General features: G+C 38.4%; 1 protein-coding gene across 1 annotated transcript in view; it reads right to left on the bottom strand.

The window, feature by feature from the left end:
* Positions 1-17425, bottom strand: part of ATRNL1 (attractin like 1) — a 536524-nt gene extending 519099 nt beyond the window's left edge. Inside the window, exon 1 of the mRNA XM_072870268.1 lies at positions 17118-17425. Coding sequence (XP_072726369.1) covers positions 17118-17401 — 284 coding nt within the window. The 5' untranslated portion in view covers positions 17402-17425. The remainder of the gene's footprint in view (positions 1-17117) is intronic.
* Between the last annotated feature and the right edge of the window lie 1116 nt (positions 17426-18541).

Here is an 18541-nt window from a genome sequence, read left to right as displayed (position 1 = left end):
TTTTTGGTAAATTAAAACTCCCTGCTGCCCTGTTCCCTCCTCCATAAGGCTCAGAGTTACCTCTTTACCCCATTGTTTGGGGTTATAATGTTTTAGCAGTTTCAGACAACTGCAACGTTCATCTGGAGGAGAAAAAATAAAAAAAGGAAAGTAACAGAGCTTTGATGATAACTGTAGAATTATAAATAAAAAACATACTTTATAAATCCTATTTATTTTCTCCTATTAATAATTTAGGTCACTAATTTGATCTTAAACTTAGAATAATAGTTCAGTTGTTACTTAAACATACCATTTTGGTGAAATAAGTGTGCACTGGTGGTGAAAGACCACCATCAGTGAGGTGGGCAGTTCATACTTGTAAATTTGTATCCAGAGTGAGCATGCTCCAGTATCACTGAACTCCCTTCATAAAAAAACAAACAAGACTTGCAGCTCCAGAATTAGAGATTAAAACCAATCTAATTATTATTGTCAGTCTAAATTATTGTCAGATTATTGTCAGAACTAAAACTAAAATAGAGCTCTAGTGCAGCTGCATAGTTTCTTTTCCTCCTATTTAGTAGAGAACTGAGGTGAGCAGGAGTCCTTATAAGAGATTCACAAGTGGCTGATAGAAGTCTAAGTCATAAACAAAGCAAAGTATTTTATTTCAGCACTTATACACACTGCAAAGGAGACAGCTCGAAAGAAACAAAACTGCAGTAGCTGAGACAAGAAATGACAAAGCATAGGTAAAGTTTTAGCTATGCTATGAAGGGTGCTACGAAGTCTTCTGTCATTTAGACATTTTTTTTCTTTATATGTAAATTGTCGTTTACAATTATTATTTGAGTTAAAGGCAAAACAAAATAACTATTAGGTTCTGCATTTCATAAGTACTGCATTACTTGTATAGCTTAGTAACAAAACTTTCTCTCCTTTTATCTGTTAATTTCTAATGTTATTTATGTTTCCTCCCTCTCTTCAGTCCACCTCCCCTCCCCCATTAGATTATGCAATTAAATCTATTTATGACATAATGAGCAGTTTCATCGCAACACAGCAATATGAAACAAATTCATAACTTCTCTGCAGATTTATACAGCAGTAAAAGGTATAGGAAAAGAAAGCATATAAATTATTGCAAAGGCAATAAGAAAACCTCCAAAGCATTTTTCATCGAAATGAAATTTTCAAACTCACTATCACGTAGCAGTTTTTAAATAGAGACAATCCCTAAGTACTCATTTCAGAGCTTTCAAAAAAATCAATTTGATTACCATTTTGCAAGGGAGGTTTTTTGATTGATTGTTTTACTTTTTTTTTTTTACCCTTAAAATTTCATGATGATTTTACATTTATTGATGGTTGGGCATTTATTTGCCTTCAAATTGCTTTTCCCTAAGATTTGATATTTCAGGAAGAAACAAAACCAGACTCTAGCATCAAATACTGAGCTTTAATTCATCCAGATCACCCCACTCTCTCAGGCTCCACTTTGAAAAATTTGATTATAATATAATCTAACTATTAACAGTTCATAGCAGTTTGATACACTTGTTTGCATATCCAGCCAAACAAACAGGAAAAGCTATATGAAAAATTACTTGAAAATAAGGAAGCTTCTCAGTTTTTCTGAGAAAGTTAGCATTTATCCACAGGAATGTTAGATAAGCAAATAAAGCTCTATGTGTAAATTACCTGAACACTACATAGACTAAAAGTTATTCTTCTAAGAATAATAACAGACCAGGCAATTAATGCAGAGTCACAGCTAAGTGTTAGCCATTGCAACCTGGTCTGTATGATGCTTAAAGAATAATACAGTTGTATATGGGAATGATATACAACCAGCATATGAAAGACCCTGCCTGAGGCTCTTTGTCCAGAATAAAATAAGAAACTATAGCTTCTTCTGAGGCACAGACAGGAAAAGTCTATAACTCCGAAAGGCTGACTGGAGTACTCACAGGACTCTTGCAAGGACCTTCCTCAGTCTTTGAACTGGACAGAGCAATCCCCTCAACGGAATTTTTCCAAACAGAATGAGACCCCTTAGAGCTGAGACTCCTCAGAGCTGAGACTCCTCCTGCTAAAAATGGTAGTTCCAGAATAGAGATAGCAGGATCTGCACTATCTAAAGTATGATGCAGAATATCTAAAGTATATTCTAAGTATAAAGTATAATCTAAAGTATAATGCAGAATTCCCCACAATGCAGAAAAACTTGAAATCTTTGGAAGATGTTCAGTTACCACACATTTCAATCAGAAATGGCCCTCTACATATAATTAGAAACTTTCTGGTTTAATGTTTTAACTGTCAATACTTGTTGGTCAGATGCATTTGTCAAGTTATCTAATACAACAGGCCTTTCTACTCATACAATCCTGCAAATTCAGTCCATCAGACACATAAACAGCAGAATTCTGCTTCAGGTATGGTCCTGGTATCACTAAATCATACAACTAAATGCACTTTTACAACATTTTTGGACACCTACAAAAGACTGTTACTTGATTCTTGGAACATCAAGTTATGTCTAGAATGAACAACAGAAAAGATTAGTTGAGAAATAAAAGTCTCCCATGACACCGATAACTTCAGACATTCCTGACAAATACATATACCACTACCGAGCAATGCAGACACTGCTATTTTATTGCAAACAGAAGGAAAATTAATAAGATGTTGTGTTAGTTCGATGAACCAACAGAAACAGGCTTAAACAGATACAGAATCAAATATTCATATTTCATAGTAGTTCTACAAAAATACCACACTTATTCAAAGATTTTTTCCTCCTACCCTTCAGCATATAACCCTACATTAAAAAACAACATTCACCCTGAATGTTTTTCCTTCCTATGCTCTTTAGCATAAACTCAAAAGCCAACTACTCCAAAATAATGGCCACACGCCGTAATCCAGTTACTGTTTTGTTTTTCAAGTGCCCATTCTGTTCTGTGGTAAGACTCTAATTTCTCTTCTCCATCCACACACAGTAAAGCTCCCAGAGATTTCATAATAGCAACTGTTCTTGTTTTTCTAACTTATCCTTGTCAGAAGCTTCTGACAAGGATAAGTTAAAAATATCTTAAGAGAGGATAGGGAATTCTACTTGAACAGAAGCTAGTATTTCCCTTCTTCACATGCATAAAACATGTTTAAGGAGAGCGTTGCCTTGGACATCTTTAACTCAAGGAAAATATTTGGAACCACAATCCTAACTAAAAGCAGCTAACAATTATTTTTTCTTCTGAGTGCAACACTAATGTAATTAAAACACACGTACGAGGACCGTTTGTATAATAAAGACCTTCTTAGCATGGGAGAACACCTTAACAGCTTGACTCTAGAAGTACCAGGATGATAAATACAGTCCCCAACAGTTCGTTAGGTGAAAAGATTATTTCACCAACTTACTTCTTATTTGTATCATTTAAAAATCCCTCTAAAAAGGACTGACTGTATCCAGACACACAAACTTCAAAAGCATATGGCACAAAGTATCACAAACACTGATTGTCAGTGTCAATCTTCCCTATTATTATCCTGACATTCTTTTATTGGGGAATTTCCTTTTTCTTCATTTTGCTTCAATTTCAAAAGTGAAGATAAGCACAATAGGTAAAGTAACTCAATATTCTACAACGTAACAAGGTGATGCATATTTACATACATACATACTATATATAAAAAAAATACAGGATAATAAACATTTTACCACCTGTACATGAAATATGCACTATTGTCATATATACATCATTTAAAAAGTCTGATTCTCCCTTCTATTATACAAGTTTCCTGAAGTTTACCTTCAAATTAAAGAACAAACCCTAAAGAGATTAATTACATCTTAAGACTATAGCAACTGAGAGTCAAGCCTGCAGTCTAATTGCAAGTGCAAAATTATGAACAGTCTTATTATTCCTTGTTATACCATAAATATTAATTTACTAGAAATTAATGTAATACAATTTTTATTTATTCTTTATTAAATATTAATTGATATTAAATTAAATATTTATATTAACATTTTATCCTACAACTATTGCTAAGTCCATGAATGCTTTCTGATGGTATATACACCTTCATAAAACTTAACCTGTCTCCAAAACCAAGAAATGCTTCCCATCCTGAATCAATTACAAGCCCCAAATCCTATTTTGTGGATGTGCTCAAATTTCACCTGTTTCTACAACACTCCTTACTTTGCATAGAGTGACCTCCTTAGAGAGAGTTTCTTTCAAGTCCCGCCTCAAGCAAATACTTCTGCAAATACGTGGAACCTCTGAACTAAGTTCATTATCCACACAGCTTCTGAATATTACTTTCTGAAGAAGTCTACTTCTCTCTCCCAAAACTTCAACATGATTAATTAGATGAGCAATTATATAGTATTTCTGATATGCAGACATCGCACATATCCACACAACTATGCAATTTTCTCCTTGCTGCCTGAGCAAATAACAGGAGTCATAAAGCACACATGCACACAAAACCCTAAAGAACTGCAGAAGTGAATCTGGACTATGTAAAATTCAACATTAGGGGGGGAAAAAACTAAAAATCCTTCTGATACTCTTAAGCCCTGACAATATCTTCCAAAACTCTCATACCTGTTATGAAAAAAATCCACCCTTAAGATTCACAGCAGCAAGCACACCAGATTTATGCAGCCTGTAACCCAAGTTACCATTGAAATCTAGGACAGAGATGCCTTTAACAATATTACTAGCTTATGCTGTTGAGCACATGCACAAATAGAAACATGTAATGCTAGTATGTATTGACCAGAATATACAGCTTTTTCTGCACAGCAACATCCTTACACACAAACCTGCTAACCTCAGTTCCATAATTCCCTTCAGAGCCATGGTTTGCAGGCTCCCAGACATTTCCATCCAGATTTTTAACAGCATTTTCCACTTTTCTGTGGAAGTGATGACAAGATCTTTTAGCCTAGAACATTTTCTTAACTATAAGGCGAGTCTATCCTACCAAGAGGAATGTAATGAGCAAAGAACAGATAATTCAATGAGGATGATCAGCTGTCCTTAAAAACAGAACAACCATAAAATAAAAGCATACTATCATTTAAACTGTATCATCAGAACACGTATACTTCATAAATACATGATATACTGAAGATGAGCTCGCATAACTTGTTATCTTATAGGTTAACATCATCTCAGAAAGCCTTCTAAATACTTCTGGTCTGTTAAAAACAAAAAAACAAACAGAAAAAAGAAATTGAGAAATTTAAAGAGAAAAAGACTCAAAAACATAATAAGAAAGTTCTCAACAGGGAGGAAAAACCCAGAAGTTGCTGCTTCTTAAAAATTTGTGGATTTTTAAACATAGGATACCTGAGAATTTCCTTCATCAAATGCTGTTGTTTTAATTTTTTAAAAAGTATGCCTTCAAGTAGCACCAGAATAAGTGCTATGATGCACTGAAGTCTAAGCCTGCAATGGCATAACTATGAGAACAACAAAGAATATTTCTTCTACTAAAGATCTTGTGTGACTATGCTTATACTCACCAAAATTAGCATATGTTAGTTTTGTCATTCCCCCAGTCTTGAAGCACAATAATTTACCTCCATACCCAGTGCATTACATAAGGACAATAAGGAAACTTGTAGATTAGAACGTTACAACATAAACTAGAATATCACACACTGCATAGTGCTTTCCTTGATATCACAATCAAACAGACTGAATCTTAATTGCTGTATTTAAAAATGAGGAGTAAGATTAAGCATGTCCTTCATCTGCCTTGGTTTTCATTAGCAGATGGAAATAAAAAGAGTCAAATTTATCAGGATGATAAAAAAAATAGCGACTGTGAAGAGCAGCAGGTGATGTGTCAAAGAACTGCATAAGGCTCTTTAAAAGGAGTGTCCTTAGTAGGCAAGAACTTTAACCACAGGTTTTTTTAATAATAGTAGGTAAGGCTTTTTAAGATGCACTTAAGCCATCTTAAACTATCAAGACAATGCAAAGGAAAAATTCAGAGGAAGATGTTCTCAAATTCCATTTCGGTGCAACACGGCAAGCCTCCATCATTCCAAAAGAATGTAACACACACTGGCTCTGCTTTCCAGTCCAACTGCTACTTATAAACACAGTCAATCTAAATTAGAAAACCTAAGTCTAACTTTAAAGGAATATTCTGCTTATGTTCAGTTGCCTGTCACCTCAGTGTTTTATGTTAGAGAACAGATTTCTGAATACATACAAACCCCAAAAGCAGTAAGTGCACTTCAAGGATGTATATAAAATAGAAAATAAAATAATCCAGCAATGTTCTTGTTAATTAACAGCTTTTGTGAACTCAATATATTAAGCTGTGGTTTGCTCGTTCCACGTCTTCCCCTCGCCCCCTTTAAAAACAAGAAGATAGACCAACTACAAACTCAGTCCGGCTTTAATGTCCTGGCTCATTTGAACAGAGGATACTTTTCAAGATCAATTCTCTGAGTATTCCTAAACCTCTAACCTATATTGGCATTTATATCTGCATTATCAGAGGCCCCCCATATACTCATTGAATGACATGCAGTATGTGTTTGGAACAGTCAGTCTAAAATATCATCACGAAACTCCTCAGCTATGCCTCCATACCTGAATAATAAGCTTCATATCCTCTCCTATATCTGATTATGGTACACAGTAAAGGTCTCTGAGAAAACAAAGTACTTCAATCTATATTGTCTATTTGCAGAAAAAGAACGTACAATTTGAAAACAATTCAGTCTTCCTAAAATGAGGACTGGGGCAGAATTACAGAAAATTGTATAAACTCCCAAGCTTCCATTTCAATTCAGTCACTTATTTGTTATGTTAACTTAGACAACCACACAACTTTAGGTTTCCTACGTGTAAAACAGCTCAAAAACTAACTGTCTATTTCCCGAGACCATTGTGACGATTAGCTACCTAGTGCTTAAATAAGATATCTTAAATAAGATATCCAGATACAAAGTATGATACAGATGTGTACAGGTAAGTACTTCCTCGAATACAGGAATTTTTTTCCCATGAAAACTAAAATAGTATAAGCAATTTGGAAGTTAAAAACTCTAGAAAAATTGTATCATTTTGATATTAAAATGGGTGCTCACACATTATTCCTACAAAGTGCTACACTATTAAAAATATCCAGGAAAAAAGGCCAAAGTTTTAAATACAAATGTTCTGGATTTAATACTTATATCAGCATTAGGTTTTAGAAAACATCTGCAAAAATATTTTCTTACTCAGCTGTCTTAACATGAAATTACAGCTGTGCACACAAGTGCAAATTCATATGTTTTCAAAAGCAGTCGTTTATTTGTCCAGTATTTGACATTTTTCAAGAACACCTTCGAGCTCCTGTTCAATGTTTTAAGTTACCGTTTACAAACGCCTCAGTTGACTTAGGAACCAAACAAAACTGATCTCCTGATAGGAGAGAACTACAGAAGCAAGCAGCTTAATTCAATTACAGCAGCTCTATACTTCCTATGAAACACACAGTTCATTTCCCTCTTCGCCATAGCTGCTTTGGTACATCTTGCATATACCACAAACACATTTGATTATCAAGTATCCTCCAAAGTACATTCATAAACTGTGTTTGCACACACAAACATGAATGTGAGTTGGTTTGCGTTTGTTTTGGTTTTATTGGTGTGGATTTTCTTTGTGAGAAAGAGATACTTTTACACACACTCTCTAGATTCAGGAAAGAAAAATTAAGGGTGCAAATTATCCTACAGTTTGATTACTCAGCATTTCACTTTTACTAATAAAGCTGGAACTATCAAATACTCCTTTATATAAGTCAGAGTGTATCAAAGTTTTCTTGAGTTTTGAAAGCTGAGATGCATATCAAGAAAATTAAGCTTACCATATTTTATTCACCCCTACTATCCATTACAAAAAGGAAAGTATTTTAAACTGCAGCATGACTAGCAAGATATTTTTCTGGTTAATTTATCTCTGTCCTTCAACTGGGGGCAAGGGCGGCAATCAATGAAGCACATTTGTCTTGTTCCACAGTGCCTCATGGTTTACTTACACCTTGAATAAGAAGTTTCTGCAAAGCTCACCAGAGTATTTAAAGACATTACTAACCCCAGCTCTCCTCGCAGGCTTTTGACCAAAATCATTGCTACTCACACTTTACTACCGCAACTGGTAACGTAGATAGTTAAGATCTGGTCCTTTTGTGATACTTCTGATTGTTCTTCAGTCCTAGCTCCTGCATCCCAACACTTACATGGCATACTCAACATGATACACTTTTTCATTGAAGGCAAGTTATTAGCCTTCAAGGCAACAGAGAACAAGCTGAAAACTCAAAAACATGGGAACAAACATATATCTATGCATAAAATAAAACTGCATGTCTATAATAAAAATCTATATTTAAAGACTGTGGATCCAGACTCACAATTCTGTAATAACATAATGCAATCATCCTACAAATTAGGAATGCATGGTTCTTTGATACTGATATAGGAATGTAATGACTAGTATAGACCATTGCATTCACACAAGTAGAGCAGTAAGTCTTCAAAATATCTGTTAAGTCCTACTGCATATCACAATATTTTGTTTATAAGATTTAACTCAACGTTTGGGGTTGGGTCTTCTTTGGGGGGTGTTACCTTCTGAAATACAATCTTATCAGTGACTTGGACAAGGTCCAAAATTTTTTTCTAATGATTCTCTTATTTAAGAGAACAATTTATTCTCCAAGTATTCTGCAATAATACAGGCTGCTTGCAAGTTTTAGATCCATCTGATCTAATGAGGAAGCAATTTTATTCATCTGTTTGAGATACAAGGCACAGTTTGGACAACAGTACTTCATGCCATAGTATTTATCACATTCTAGGAAGAAATACATTCTCTAAAATTGTACGTAGCTCATTAGCTGTCCCTCATCATTACAGTCGTGGGTCACCTCAAGCCTTTAACCTTACAGGAAGTGTTTTTTCCTTTTTACAGATGAGGCACTGAAGCACATAAATTATGGAAGAAATCCATAAGAAAATTTAGATGTTGAGTGTCATTTTATGTGTCTGCTCCCAATCTTTAAGTACGTCAGTACTTGTGCCGTTGCCAGGTAATCCTAGAATATCCTGGCTTTAAAATTCCCTACCCAAATCATGATTCTCAGATACGTGCTGCTTAAAACTTGGAAATATTCTACTTCTAGCTTGTTTCTAAACAACATTAGCATGAACAAGCTAGATGTTTTGCCATCATATGATGGTAGTAGCACATTTCCATCCTTAGCTAAGAAATAAAATACTGATTCAAACAGATCCTGGAATCCATTTCTTCCAGAAGAGTGACACAAGCGCTACATTTTGGGAGAGATTTTACAGTGAATTCTGTCTTTGCAAAATGCTCTTGCTTTAACAGAGAGTTTAAGATGTTTACCCCACAATATTCTATAGAGCTAGTGGCTAAGTTACTTTCAGAGGTCTAAAAGCTTTAGGTTTTTCTGTCTGCAGGAGACCAAAGCCAAACACAGTTCTCGCACCTTGTGAATGAAGACTAAGTAACAGACAGTGTTGAGCTCAGTTCCATCATTACTCAATAGGGTCTTACTCCACATGGAGCTCTGAAATCAATGCAACTCTTACGTCCACTCATTAGGCTTTTAATAATATATATGGCAACCTATAATACTAGTTTGAAAATTCCTACTGCTCACCCCCCTCACATGAAAACATACACCTTGCTTATAGTTCACTATTGTTCCTTTATTACTGTTAACTGCTGCAGTTCACTGGAGTGCCTGTGTTTTCAGGTATCACCATCATTTATTCCTCCTTACATCAACTTTGTAGCATGTTTTCCAAAACTAGATTAAACAGCTAATAATAAATTCCATGGACACTGACAGATAATTATCCTTCAATATTGCATGAGCTTTCCAATGCATTTTTTTATTGTTTATGTAGTAGAGTTTTAAAGTTGGTTTTTTTTTCCCACCAGCACTTCAGTTAGTATGTGTAAGAATATCCCAAGGATATTCCTGTAGCATCTCATATTACCTCCTACCTTTTCTGCCTACATTTTGATACAATTAAATAAATTTTTAGTGCAGTGTGATAGACTGATCTCTCAAAAACTACTCATACTCATTTTAAAAAGATGACATGAACTATGGTAATGCCTTCCAAAATATGATCATGCCTTCTTTTTGGTTAAAGGAAGTAAGAGATAAACAGTGTGAGACTATTTATTTGACTATTTATTTGCCAAATTGAATTTAAAACATAATAAATATTAAAAGCTATAACCAGTACAGGCATTTATGTATCCTTTACGGATAGACTTAAGCATACATTTGATACAACTGAGCTTTTTACACACCCATAGCAACAGCAACCAGCCTTTGGTGCTGTCTGAAGGCCTGACAGGGTCATCAGCCATCTGTTTCCACACTTACTTCCTTAAGTAACCAACTGTTTTGTCTGCAAAAAAACTAGACTCCAGAATCCACAAACCCTTTGCCTAACTTGCGTTTGGATTCGATCCTACAGATGGTCTCAGATTTACACACAGGAAGGGACTCTGTACACTGTTAGTTATCTATGGCTTGGGGGGAAGAGGGGTGTTTTAAAAAGAGCATTGCTCCATCCCAAACACATGCATGTTTGTAGCCCCACAATTAAATATCACCCCAAATAGGGGAGGCTGTGTTCAGTTCACAGACTAGTTTGAGAAAAGCAGGGCCATGCATCAATCACTTGGTACTGAGGATGCAGCAGCTCTGAAATGACTTGAGGCAGAAAATAATGGACTGAGCTGCCAGCACAGTGGTAAGCTTCGAAGCATTCTCTGCAGCTGCACGCAGCAGGACACCAAGCAGCAGGGGAGAGGTTACTCTGCTTCTACATTTCACCAATACAACCATTACCAAAAGAGAAGCATCTAGTTCTGGCATTCATTGCTCAAGAATGCTGATAAAATAGGGAAGGCTAAAAAGCAAGAGAGCAATTAAGGATGGAAAAACTTGTTTTATGTTGAGACAACTCAAGGAGCACTCCTCCTCCATTCTCAGTGAGGAAAAGGAAAATATTGAGGACAATATTTTCACCTATGCAGGAACATAAGCCTGACATACTGACGACTTTGCAATGAAGGCATGATTCAAAAACACACGAAAACAGGGCAACTCAGAGAGTCAAAAAAAAAATTAGGTAGGGTAGATTTTCTGGATTAGGGGGATTAAGCATTTGTTTTTGCTGGTTATAGAAAACTGTGAGGATAACTAACCAATGGAAGAATTTTGAAAGTCTGTAATGGGCTTTCAGTCAGTGGAAGTGTTTTCAGACAAGTACGGATGCTTTTCTAAAGCATGTGTTCAAAAACAGGAATTAATTCAGAGTTACCCTACAGCCCCCATAAGGCAAGCTGTAAGAACAGGTAATCAGAGAGTTCATTTCTGGTCTTGTCTATAAAAACCCATGAAAAACATTCAAATGGTTTAATGGTGGACTTGGTAGTGTTAGGTTAATGGTTGGACTCTGTGATCTTAAGGGTCTTTTCCAACCTAAATGATTATATGTAGGAAGTATTAAACAACAACAAATACACTCTAATAAAAATCATTTTTAAAGTCTTCAAAAATATTTATTTCCTTTCAAAAAAAAACACTTTTCAGTGCAGATTGTTCAGCTTGTAGGAGTTTAGTATTGTCGTATGGCTTATGCTTCTACATTTCAAAACAAGGTTTGAATAAAAAAATGTATTCCTTTCAAATTCAGAATCTCTATCATACAAACTATCATTGCATTTTAAAGTTTTAATACAGACAGAGAGAATAACTCACATTGGAAGAAATATCTTTCAGAGCATCACCACTAAAATCAATTTAAAGATCACATTTTATAAGGATAAAATCATAATCACTGATGTTTCCACTAGTTTAATTATATTAACATTCACATGTTGACTTATAAAAAGGCAATTTGCAGGTGTAAAATCTCACACACAATTCCACTGATGTCAGTAAGAATAATTATGCATATGTCTTGAATCAGACACAGGCCATGCTGATGACAAAGGCAGTTTTCCAACTGATAGCCTGACTCGGGATTTCACCCTGTATAACAGAAGTTGCACCAGTTTAATGGTGATGTTGTTTCACATTAAAGTTAAGGCTAACTAGGTCTGTACCACTTCTAAAAGGGGCAGTTTTCTTTTCCCATCCACACCTGCTCATTCCTGCTACCTCCTTTGGGTCAGCAAGAGACTTATGCAAGTGAAGTAACATGAGGAAACTGAGCTGGCTTAAAAAAAAGTTGGCTGGGAGGTGGGGAGATATGTTCCTGTTGATAACTTTTCAACTCTCAGCAGGAATATTAATGCTTACATAAGAAGCGGAAAGATGTAATCAAAGAGAAGCGTGAAGGATAAAGTCATCCCTTTTCACAGAAGCATGAACTTCAACTGGCTGCAGCTAAAACTAACTTTTTTCTAAAGATCATTTCTTAATACAACATTATTGTTAATTTACTATCTGCAATTTAAGAACACTTTCCTTGCGTGAGTCATTCTGCAGACAGCAGCATTCAGAGTTTTAGATAGAAATACGGATTTTGCCTGGAATAATAAAATTTGATACCCTTTTAACATTTCAGTTGTGAACATTCTTGTACTTGGAAATTGCTTTGTCCTTGAAGAATGCAGAATCTTTTACAGGAGCACTAGAAATTATGGAAAATATGCAGGAGGTAATTTAGAAGTGTAATAAGAACATCTGGAGACAAGGTTTAAGAATCAAACAGATCAATTTGTTCTTACTCTCTTCATAACAACTAGATATCTAGGACTAGGCAAAGCAGATTGACTGAAGCATAGGTACTCAAAGGTGCTCACCTATCCTGTACAGTCTGCTTCACTACATATGCCAGTTGGGACTCACAAGTTATCAAATAAACAATGATAACCATCTGAAGACACACTCTACTTTTTTAAAGACAGCATTTTAGAAGACTGGATATTTCCAGTTGCTCCAACCTGAAAGGAACTTTCTTTTTCTTCTAAGAAGTCATTCTGTGAGTAGCAAAACTAATGAAACCTGTTTTCCTACAGTGCTGCATCTCAAGATTGATTGACTTTGACATCTAAATACATAGAAGCTGTGACTGCAGCTTTTCCTGCAGTTGGGCCATTCATAATGTTTGTCTCCCTGAATTCCCTGGAGTCTCATAACACAACTGACTTGGGCAGACTTTCCCTCTCCCTTCTGCCCAAACTCATATCATCATGAAAACTGCAACTGACCAACAAATTCAAAGGTATAGGATAGGGGAAGGAAAAGTGGCAGATGTAGCATTAAAAGCTTCATTTCTTTAATAAATCAATCTATCAGAATAAAACTAGACACTGTGCTTTTATGCTTGTGTTTTTGTTTACATCTTGGGAACTGTGCTGTTTGAAGCTCCCTGCTATAAAAACAGAAACTGCTCACCCTTTGGCTTTTTTACCTTTCACTTGCCTCCCATGGGCAGGCAGACAGAACTCCTTTCCGCTCTCTTTTTATAACTAAATTTCCCTTTTTTATTTTGCTACCAAAAAAAAAGAAAAAAGTTTTTGCATTGTTAGAGCAGAAGGGAAGGGGGAAAAAAAAAGTTTAAGAGAGATGGAAATAAGTCAGAATTACATTCAGATATCCATCCTGCAGAGAGGATAAAATAATTTACTGCCAGGCAGAGATGAGGCCTAGGTCATTCTGAAAAGTGACTGACATGGATATGAATGCAATGCAGCAGGGATAACAACACTTCAATTTATATAACAAGTTACCACGTGCTTCACAATACAAGGAGTAAATACAAAAGTTGATAAATACGAGTAATAAAAGAGCGCTACAGAATCTTTTTGCCCATTTTTTCCCCCATCCACCCTTCTTTCATCCAGTCCAGATCAACATTTGCAAAGTAGTCTACTTACTCAGTAGTTCTCCTACAGGGAAAAGGCAAGGTTACCATAGTACTGTCAATTAATTTTGACACCTGCTTACTAAGATTGATCAATTATTTTTGATGTCTCTCTGCTATGTTGTTTATTTCTCAGTCTAGAAAAGAAATAAAACAAAGCCAAAAATACTACATCTCTCTCACCAAAGAATTAATGGTCCCAAGTTACCCCTAGGTACAGTATTTCTCTTAGGACAAGGTTTCTGATGCTTGCTAATGCAAGTCGCTCATTCCCAGCAGAGCAAAAATACCCACACTTCACTTATATGAAGAAAAATACAGACCCTTTTATTTTCAAATGTTTTAAGCCTACCCTTAAAAATCTGTTTCCTCAAATAATCCAGTGACAGAAAACAGGTTTTACATGTGTCCAGTTTAGGTCATTAGAAGTTCAATTTTCATCTCGCATAATAGACACACACCTAGGCACTTCAAACTGCTGAAACTTTGAAACAATGTAAATGTTTAGAGTAATACACAAGGTTCTATTAACATTTGTATAGGTCATATCTACAACCCATAAATTAATTGTTAATGCAGTTATAATAGCCAAACACACTTTTCAATCTTTACGTCATTCTGAAACATTCTTCATAATAATTCTTACTGACAGAAGCAACTGCTGCAAAAGTGATACACATCCAACATAACTTGTCAAGTGAAAGTACCATTGCTGCAGAAGTCCAGCCATAGCTACTTGGGTATAAAGCAGATACTCACGCCTCACAGACAAATGGAAACAATATGCAAATGTTCCACAATAATAAGTCAAACTATCAATTGCCACAGAAGTCAGAAAGGTTTTCAATCACCCAGCCATAAGGCAGACTAACATTCATTTTCCAGCTGAAGAGTTGGAAATACATAGACTTGACTCATCACCCATTCAACACACATCTGAATTTTCAGGATTCAAATACAACCACTCTGAGCTGCTGCTTGCATTGTAACACACATTAACATATTTCATGCCATCCCCAACTCACAGGACTTGAAGAAAGCTTTAAATCTTAGAATGCTTGTTTTCATTGCAGAGTATATTTTGCTTCTAAGAATAAAGATTACAGATGAGCTATCAAAGATACCACTATGAAAGTGTCCTCAGTAAAAAACAGGTCTCCAACATAATAGAAACAGCTTACTTCCATGATAAAATTCACAATGCAAGCATCACTGGCATTTCTAAAGCTAAGCATGAAATAATATAGAGGAGTTAATGAGAAATTCATTCTGATTTCACCAAAATGCCTAACAGCACATCGATTAACCACTGTGTTAGCTTCACTCAGAAGAGATGCCCTTTCAACATTCAGGCAGAACTTCCTCTAGGTGGGGATGGATTATTAACTTTCTACCAGAAGTGAAAACATAACCACTGTGCCTCCTCACCCGACAGATACAACCAATGTAAAGAAACATAAATGTCTTAACAGATAATCAAGGAAATACCTGTAAAGACTGGATAAAGGCTCCAGTAACCATTCAGAGAATATGCTAATTCACAACAAGCTTTGGAATTTAAGAAATGAAAATTTGCTTCAGCCCTTGCATTATTAGGGTCTGTTGTGAGTGGGATCAAGACAAAGGATACAAGTAATCTCTTTAAAGCAAGGAAATAATAGCTCTGCAAGCCTGTCTCCTGCAGATCAGCACACACAAAGAAGATTCACCTGGGCCTCCTCTCCTCACTCTCAATCCCTACGCAATTAGCCCATTGTTCCACAGCACAGAGCAGGACAAACCCCAAATCCTCAATACACACAGGCAACAAATGATGAACTTTAAAATCTTATTACCAAGTTCATATGCAGGTAGAGATGTACTATATTTGCCTGATATTGCCTTTATAACTCAGTTATAATCTCACTCATGGAATAATCCACCAGATATTACCAGTGAATTGTTTCTTTCTCTGCAGCATGCACATTACTTCAGCCAACATGTCTGACTCCCAGCTACTCAACTTCCCAAGCGAACAAGTTACTGGATTTACTTTTTGTTTATTTGGGGATGAGTGACCTCAGATTAAACGTTTAAAAGAGATGTAAAATATATAGCTTAATTTTAGTACTCCAAAGAGAAAACTGAACTTAAACACAATCTAAAATAGACAATTATTGATACTTTTACCATTAAAGTACTTTCCAAAGATAGAATTTTAATTCTGTAAGACACAGCCTCACCAACATATTGTTATTAGCTAGATATTAGAACACTTTCCAGCTGTATATGTCAATATACTTAATAAATAGAGTTCCAGCTTTTAAGGGGTGTTTTACAAGGGAATGAAATGAGATGTCCTGTCCAAGGTTATATAGTGAAATAACAGCAAACAGTATTCTTCACAGCCAGTCTTTATACTGATACCAAAGGGGGCGGGGGGGAAGTGACAGCCCTATAAATTAAGTCTTCTTTTCCACTACATATAAAAAAGCAAGTGTCAGGGTGCGCTTCCTTCTCACTGATCAATGACTCAGTATCACATCTACTTTTAAGAATGAAAAGGTAGTTCTAACTTCACTGACCACTCACTCCTTTGCAAAAATATATTACTGTTTTACATTTACCACTCTATCCTCTCCTGCAAGCCTTGTCACGAGTGATGCACATTTCACTAAGTTACACTTATGTTATCCTGAATGTGCCTCACTAATGCCCATTTAGCTACAACACTTGAAAGAAAGGGAAGGAAGACTGGAACAAGCAAAACACTTTCACTCTCCAGAAGGAAAAAGTCATTCAAATCCCCTACTAATTTTTGCTCCCTGGGGAGCCCCGTGAAGTGCACATGTCACTTCCATGACATTTCCAGAAGGGACAGCAGCGACGCAGCTTTAGGCCGATTTCTCCTTGTCTCTCAATTCCCACCAAGTGGAGCAGCCTATTTTCAGCGGTAAGTCAGCGGGTACAATTTTCCATCAGAGGACTGCGTCCCGTGTTCTTAGAGGGAGGGATCATGAGGTGGAGGAACCTATTTCATCCTTAACTTCTGTCACATACTTCCATCACACATGAACAAAATCATAGCAGACACATGCCAAAAAAACCAAAAAACAAACACAAAACAGGCAAGTGAAAACAACAGGAAAAGGATGTAGAGAGGAGAAAGAGGGAATAATAATACACAGAGACTTACTTGAACCTGCCCTGGCAATGTTGGCACTGGTCTCCCACCCAGCCCTGGTCGCAGACACAGGTGGAGTTGACACAATGACCCGAGAAGCAGGAGATTTTGTCGCAGGACTTGGACTGGGACACCTGGGCATAGAGGGCTAGGTACAAGAAGCCGTAGAAGAGCAGCCAGCTGTTCACATCCAGGAGCGAGGAGAAGCAGCAGCAGCAGGAGGAGGGGAAAGGTCTCCAGACGCCCAGGGGCGCGGGGGCAGCTCCCGCTCTCCTCGCAGCGCTGCTCAGGTCCATCTTCGCCGCGGGGGCCGTGGGCCGAGGTGCGGCCGGCGGCGGGCGGCGATGGCAGCGCCGCCCGGGCACCCCGGGCAGGGGCAGCTTCCCCTGAGGAGAAATAATCCAGCCAGGGAGATTCAAACCCCCCGCTTCCTTCTCGCCTTCCTCTCCTCCCTCCCGACCCCAGCGTTGCCTCCTCCGGCCCCTTCAGCCCTCCGCGCCCCGTCACTCCCGAGGGGAAGCCCGGCAGCGGCAGCCCTCAGCCATCCACCCCTTCTCTTCGTCGTCCTCCTCAGGGCTCATCGCTCCCGTCTTCTTCCATGGAGGAGGAGAACTGCCTCTTGACCTTGTGTTTTCTCCTGGCCAGATATGCCCCCCACCGGCGTGCACACACACGCACACCACCCTCGATCATGTAGCCCCCCGACTCCCCCTTCTCCTTTGTAGTCCCTCTGCCCGCGGCACACACGCAGGCGGCAGCGAGGAGGAGCGCGGGGAGGCGGGGGCCGCCGCCGTCCTCTCGCCAGTCAGTCAGATGGGAAGTGAGGGCGGCCGGGCCCCGGAGCCGCTACGGCACCCCGCACCGGCGGGAGAGGGGGGGGCTCAGCGACGAGGAAAGGGCTGAGGAGCTCTTATCTCCTCTCCGCTATTAGCCCTGCAGGGAAGAGAGGCGGGAGGAGGGTGGGAGAGGAGGGCTAAGAGCCCCTCCGTGTCCCAGCTGACAGCTTCCAAGCAGCCATTTTTAAAGGCTAATTGTCATCTCCTTTCAGAGCCGCCTGCTCGCTCTAACGCCCCCCGCCCCTCGGTCCGTTTGGATCCGTCCCTCCGCCCGTCCCTCGGCGGCGCAGGGAGGGAGGGGGCCCGGCCCGGCCCGGCCGGCAGCGCGGGGAGGGCGGGGGACCACCCTCCCCTCCGTCCGGAGCGGGGAAGGTGCAGCCGGGGTAACCGCGCACCGGCAGCTCCCGCGTCCCACACGCCTCTCCCGCCCCTTCCCCTGCGCCCAGCGACAGCAACCTGCGCTCTGCGCTTCAACAGGAACCTCTCCTGCCCACGCCTAAGAAACACAGCCGGGGACAGATGAAACGGCACCGGGCCGGCGCCCCCCCCGCTGCGGGCACGCAGGCCACCGCCGCACAAAGCCGGCGGAACGCGGCAGCC

This window comes from Ciconia boyciana, chromosome 8 (genome assembly GCF_034638445.1).
Source record: "Ciconia boyciana chromosome 8, ASM3463844v1, whole genome shotgun sequence".
Classification (NCBI taxonomy): domain Eukaryota; kingdom Metazoa; phylum Chordata; class Aves; order Ciconiiformes; family Ciconiidae; genus Ciconia; species Ciconia boyciana.
Note: the sequence above shows the minus strand (reverse complement) of the source record. Positions and strands in the feature narration are given on the sequence as shown.